Source organism: Bactrocera latifrons, unplaced genomic scaffold (assembly GCF_001853355.1).
Source record: "Bactrocera latifrons isolate USDA-ARS-PBARC rearing strain unplaced genomic scaffold, ASM185335v1 scaffold_35, whole genome shotgun sequence".
In the NCBI taxonomy this organism is placed as follows: Eukaryota; Metazoa; Arthropoda; class Insecta; order Diptera; family Tephritidae; genus Bactrocera; species Bactrocera latifrons.
Window position 1 is genome coordinate 203,435 of NW_017536990.1, and position 6,804 is coordinate 210,238.

The following is a 6,804-nucleotide window of genomic DNA, read 5'->3' on the forward strand; positions in this document are numbered from 1 at the left end:
CTGATCACTTTGGTATATATAACCCTATATCTGACTCTTTTAGTTTTAGGACTTACAAACAACCGTTATGTGAACAAAACAATAATACTCTCTTTAGCAACTTTGTTGCGAGAGTATAAAAATAATTGTCTACCATAAAATCTCCTCTTCTTCCTCATTGGGTAGACACCGCTTACGCGGTTATAGCTGAGTTTACAACAGTGCGCAAGTCGTTCTTTCTTTTCGCTGTTTGGCGTCAATTGGAAATTCCAAGTGTAGCTAAGTTGTTCTACACCTAGTTTATCCAGCCAATGTCGTGGTGCATATAACTCATACAGATCGTTCCATCGAATGCGATATTCGACGTTGCCAATGCGCAAAGGACCATAAATCTTTCACAGAACCTTTCTCTGGAAAACTTGTAACATCGACTCATCAGATGTTGTCATCGTCCACGTCTCTGCACCAAATATTAGGACGGGAATAATGAGTAACTTATAGAATTTGGTCAAGAGAGGACTTTACTTCTCAATTGCCTATTCAGTCCGAAGTAGCACATGTTGGCTGACATTATTTTTGGTGTTAATACTAGTTCCAAATATAGACGAAATTATCTACGACTTCGAAGTTAGGACTGTCAACAGTGACGTGGGAAGGATGCGATCACTATGGCAAGGATGTTGAGGTCAATGGTGTTAATATCATCAGCGTAAGCCAGCAATTGTACGCAATTCTACAAAATTATACATTGTCGATGTAAGGCTGCCTGTTGTGATTGCAGCGTCTCGACCATCGGGTTATGGGCGCAATCAGCAATATGTTGAAAAACCATCGCTTTGATGCGGATTATGACTATACGTTCATCCACCGGGATGAGTGCCTCTAGTCAGTCTCTCCCTCCATGAATCTCACACCGAATTTGTGCTCCTTTATTTGGCCACTGTAGTAAGTGGCACAAGTCAAGCCGCTCAGTGAACGTTCCTCACTTGCGGAAACTTCTACAAATCCACGCGCCATAAAATCCCTAACAATATATATAATGTCTAACAAAAAATTCTCATTGTTAAACGCATTACCATAAATTATAAATAAAGTTAAAAATTTACTAAAAATTTCATCGGTCAAAAACTTAGTAGTATAACAAATTATACGCAAAATTCCAACAAAATGTGAGTAAATGTGTATTTTTCTTATTTTTTGTTTTTAAACAGGATAATGTATTTTTTTGAATTTAGTATTTAGTTGCGTATTGAGTCAATAAGTGTTTGGTATCTTTCTTTGAAAATATACTCGTTTGTTCACACACCTCCATAGTTGCATTGTGATGTAGAAGACGTCAATTGAACTGTGGCTACTTTTCCATTACGTTGGCATTCACGTTTAGCAACTTTAGTTTTGTGTTTGGGATTATTCTCCTGTTGGAACTTCCAAACAAGCTGCATTTTTTCACTGACATACGACAACATAATGTTCTGACGTACTTCGGCATAGGGGTGTCAACATTCATGTTTTCTTTGATCCGATAAATGGCTCCTACAACTTGCCAAAAAAGGCATACCCACACCATGATACTCATGTCTAAGTTTTACCTCTTATGTTTTGTACATATAGTATATCGGCTGGTACGTATTTGGTGGACGTCTTACATATTGACGCGATTCCTTACCGCTTTACATAGCAATTTTCGATTCGTCCGGTTATAAATACTACATAATTTTGTCGAAGACCAATTGAAATGTTCTTTGGCGAATGGAAAAAATTCTCCACCATACATTTTAAAATGAAATGAAACTTTTTTTAGACTTCGGACACCAAGGTCATAAACGTGATAACGCGTCCCTAAAGTCTAACAACAAAACAAAAACAACAAGATAAGCGAAAAAAATCATTGCATGTTTTCACGTCGACTTTTGACACTAAAGGTCCATTCATATAAAACTTTCCTCGCTTTCCGTGACAGTTCATACTGAAACCACGAAGCGCAGAAAACAAAGGGTATGCTAAAATGAACGATTTACTTTCTCTAATGAAAATTGTTACTGTTGCTTTGCAAACCGTAAAAAGATAAGAGTTGCCCAACACAACTGTCAAGGGATATCAAGATATATATTACTAACCATAAGCAATATGTTTCTAGAAATGATATATTTCCCGTCGAGATATTACGTTATTTCCACTATTGTGTGTGGAGACTCTATATTCCTTTTGAATACAAATTTGTATGCTAACTATTGTATGGAATGTACTATCACTGCAGCAATGTATAGATGAGTTTTTATTTCTATCAAAATTTCGAAGAGGCGACACAGTTCATTTACATATGTACATTTATATGGCGACGGATATTTCGGTTATTTTAAAATTAGTCGAGTATTAAGATGGTTGTGTCAAATTATAAAAATAAAGTACTAATTAATAAGCAAGTACATTTTCAAAATAATTGAATATATTTTTCTAAATAATTAATATATGGTTTAATATAGTTACTTTGCAGAAAAATTCTACCAAAGGATTGGCGAATGAGCGAAGTCTTAAATTTAATAAACTTATTCAAGGATAAATCAAAATATCAGTGCTCATATTAAATTTATTTATTTAATTGGTATATAAAAAATGTGTTACAATTATTGAAATCTTTAAATCTGAAATCTTTTTTTTCATGAAATATATTTCTAGAAAAAAGTATATTTCTTATTTTTTTATGGAAATATTTTATTCGAGATGCAGCGTTTGTCGCTAGATGGCCGCCCAGTCCGAAGCACCAGAGAACATAGAAATATAAAGAAAGTTCATGTCTTCTCTCTTCTCTCTTAAATTATAAAATAACAATTTAATAGATAAAAAATCAACATTTTAGATATGTTTATTGAGCAAAGGATAATAATAAAATAGTGGAAAGCAACAATATAAATAAAAAATTATGTATATGTATTTAATTCAGAGATACATATTATATTTTATCAATTCAAACTCCAAAATTCAAAAAGTAGTTAGTAGTACGATGTTAGCCTTGCATAATAGATAATTCATAAATATTATTACTATTGTTGTTGTAAACATGTTTAAATAACTTAAGTACTTTGAACTTATACATTTTAAGTTATAAATTTTAAATTTAAATATGCACATAGACCACAACTTGAATCGTTATTTGATGTTCATATTAATAAAACACCAAAGTGCTGTACATTTTTGTAATAGAGCAGATTATGCAGCATTCGAAGATAGCTTGCCAAAGCATGTTCATACATTTAACATTTGTTTTACTAGTTATTAAAAGCAAAAGCTTTATCGAAAAAAATACATAGCTCTTAATGACGCCATTTTGTTATAACTAGGTTTTTCGTTTCTCAGCCAAACGAAGCTTTAACTTTTAGTTCAGTTAACGCGAAGCAACTCCAGGTTGAAGTCAGATAATACGGAGAAATTATGAATAAACATGGTGATTTTCCAGTTGGTACACTGAAAATAAAATGTAAAATATAATGATAACGTTCAGCAAAAGGAAGTAGCAAGTGCAATTTTGCTGGCTAGAGCAGAGCAAAGAAAACTTAAAAATTAAATAATTTGTTTTAGCAAAAGAGTGAAAAAGTTTTTGGAAAGCTAATTTTGCTACAACGCTAATTTTGCTTTGTTATTCAACAGGTGGGACCTAGCACAAGTTTCATTTAAATGAATTAGATTACATCTACGTACTAAATATACATATACAGTAACGTGTTCAAGTGTGTTAGTGTTTGTGAATTTCAGTTTTCGTTTCAAACTATGTATATTAAGCTAAGCTTTTGCTTATTATGCACTTACATACACACGTGGGCTTACAAAATACATCACCGAAACCTCAAACAAAAAGAATTGAAAATACTAATACATTCAGATATATGTATGTATGTATAATGTAAAGTGTGCATCGAATTGGGAATATGAAAAACATGTTACATATCTAGTACACCCATAAATGTATGTGCATTAAAAGTTTGTCAAATATTTCAAATACTTTGCACACGTGTGTGTGAATTAAATAATAACATATATACATATGAAAAAAACTAAAATGCGAAATTATTATTGTATATAAGCTAAGTACATAAATACATATGTATGTAAGTATATGCCACCAACTCTCTTGCAGCATATAAATTCGCTTTTAGATACAAGAAACAAGTTAGGGTTGCAGCTCTCTTACGACATTCCAATCAACGCGGGGTAAAGCGTTGGTTTAAGCAATAACTATAATTGTTGGCCACTATTAAATTCAACGATTAAAAGCTTCCAACTTATATATATATGCATGAATAATTATATTCTCTTGTTGTATAATTTATTTTTCTGTATTAAAACAAATTAATTTGTGAAGAAGCTACATTTTTATATTAAACTTGACATTCTAAATTTTTTTTAAATAATTGGTTATAAACACGGATCTGAAGATAAAAGCGATGTGTAAATAAATAGCACTACACAACACATCCAAGAGATCCGTCGGGTATTTTAGGTGTCCTAATTACGAACTTGAATTTAAAAATTTTTCACCATGTGTAGCTATTTCGGTCATTTAAGTAAAATATCAAATCTTGATATAGAAAAATGTAAAAAAATCGCAGATATCTATTCTTATACTATTCATTGCAACACGTTGCCACCTAAAAGTTATCGAGATAAATAGATCCGGGTGACTGTCTGTCCGTCCATCCCTCCCTCTGTGCAGGCTATTCCTTGACAAAAAAAGGAAAGACAAGTACGTGGAGGAGTTTAATCGGACCACTGTCACTCCCATAATATGCCATTAAATAAACACCGTAACCAAGTACTACATAAAGGTATATATGTACATACATAACTAACATTTAAGTGGAAACCTTTATCTCGGGATCTGCTCCACCGATTTCATCGATCGACTGAAAGCGCGCTTCACGGAGCGACAATTTCAGTTTGGAAAACAAGAAAAAATCACACGGAGCCGAATTTGGTGAACACGGTTGGTGATCGATGGTATTCATTGCGTTTTTTGCTTTGAATTTGGTCACAATAGTACTCTTTTTGAAAACAATTCAGCTTTATCGGAACGAGCCGAGCATAAACGTTTAATTCCCAAAATATCCACCAAAATCATTCGAACGGACTCCGGAGAGATGTCCAGCTCTCTTGCCATCTTTCTAACACTTCCCTGACCATTTTCATGAACCATATCCATCACTTTTTTAATAAGACTTTTTAAAAAAATCGTAACGCACTACTCACATATCGGTATATGTATTAAACAGCTGTTGTAAACAAACTAGTTGGCAGAACGCTCTGATATTTGGTAGAGTAATTAAGGGTAGTTCTACCAACTTAGCAAAATACTTTTTTAGAAATATCGTTTACCGGGGGAATTTATTTACAATTGTCGTTTTTTTTGTCATAATGTAAATAAATAAAAACGGTTCAATATTCCCTTATCTCTTATATTGGATTTTCAAACTTCCGGTTGTCTTTATGCCATATGAGTACATCGAAATGCATATATCGGTCAATTGTAACAAAAATTATTTACAAACCCCATATACTAAACAAAATTATTTTCGTTATTTTAACAAACCTAATGCTGAATATGTCCCGCAATGTATGAGTTATAAATTTGTAAAATAGCTTGCAAATATTTTCTTGAATACACCTCAGCAATGTCAAAAGTTAGGTCTCTCTGGTCTTTAAACCGTTTGGATTGGTCAAAATGTGTGATATTAAAAAAAAAAAAATAGTTGAAAATCTATCTTCAAAATTATGTGGTTTAAAGTGTTCTTTAGTGAATAATACTATTTCCTCATATTTATTAATTTCTTTTCAGATTTCGATGTATGATAAACTGTCGGCTATCACCATCAATAATTAATTTTGAAAGATATTCAATCTGACTCGATATTATCGCCGAAATGTGAAAGGTTTAACATTGCAGGTGCTCGAACCATCTTATTTTTACATTAAAAATAGATAGCAATAAACATTTCTACAACAAAAAGCAGAAGTATAATAAATGAAAGTCGTTGATAAACTGTGAATATGTACAATCAAAAATGCGCACGTGCAACTGAGCTGATAGTAGTAGTGCTTTTATTCACAGTTTTTAGCAGTAGCAATGGCAAAAACTTAGTTATCCCTCAACGAGGTAAAAGCGATATATTTAATAGTGAATATGAACGCGTGCAACAAAAATCAATGCCAATGGAATTTGTTAATGTTTCTGAAGTTGAACGCGGTAAAAAAATTAATCAGCGGTTGCAACCACGCAGTGTTAAATATAAATATTTTGCCTTGGAAAGCGGGACAGATGTATCGATATCGTCGACAATAGTACCACTTCAAAATTCTACTGAACTGGATACCGACGAGAAAACTTCAGGAGATACGCTAAGTATGGTTGAAGGTTAGTGCTGATATGTAATCAAAATTTATTAGTTGTCTTTCGGCTTAATTTCCAGTGACATTATTTTCTTTAAAAAAAGTCAAAACGATAGCCCTACAAAAGTTAAGCAAGGTCAGATAGAATGATATTCATGTCGATGAAAATTCAGTAAAATATGAATAAATGTATGATTAGTCCTTACCCATTGGTTAGATGTCAACACACTTTCTCCTTCCTGTTTATCATCCTTAAACCATCTTAATCTGAGAGCGGGGAGGCCAAAAGTTTCCATTGACCCATCGTTTTTATGTTATTCATGATTCACATACGTGGAATTTCGGACTGGCATCATAACTTTATTTCGTTACAATTGAAATTTTTTTTAACACTGTAGCTATTCCGCTATTTTTATACTCTCGCAACAAAGTTGCTAAGGAGAGTAT

At 32.7% G+C, this 6,804-nt stretch overlaps 2 protein-coding genes across 6 annotated transcripts in view; one reads left to right on the forward strand and one right to left on the reverse strand.

The window, feature by feature from the left end:
• Positions 1 to 510: 510 nt before the first annotated feature.
• Positions 511 to 1,875, reverse strand: LOC108971610. Its single transcript, XM_018937788.1, has 2 exons — positions 1,286 to 1,875; positions 511 to 1,022 (listed from the first exon to the last, which is right to left on the reverse strand). Exons 1-2 carry the CDS (start codon positions 1,443 to 1,445, stop codon positions 862 to 864), a joined length of 321 nt encoding a protein of 106 aa, XP_018793333.1. The 5' UTR covers positions 1,446 to 1,875; the 3' UTR covers positions 511 to 861.
• Positions 1,876 to 3,292: 1,417 nt separating this feature from the next.
• LOC108971659 overlaps positions 3,293 to 6,804 on the forward strand; it is a 15,627-nt gene continuing 12,115 nt past the window's right edge. The window contains exons 1-2 of one of the 5 annotated variants that reach the window (XM_018937887.1): positions 3,293 to 3,624; positions 5,807 to 6,382. In XM_018937887.1, coding sequence (XP_018793432.1) covers positions 6,019 to 6,382 — 364 coding nt within the window. In that variant the 5' untranslated portion in view covers positions 3,293 to 3,624; positions 5,807 to 6,018. Of the gene's footprint in view, positions 3,625 to 3,663; positions 3,940 to 5,806; positions 6,383 to 6,804 lie in introns of those variants that run through there. The other 4 variants (XM_018937888.1, XM_018937889.1, XM_018937891.1 and 1 more) reach the window with 4 other exon arrangements.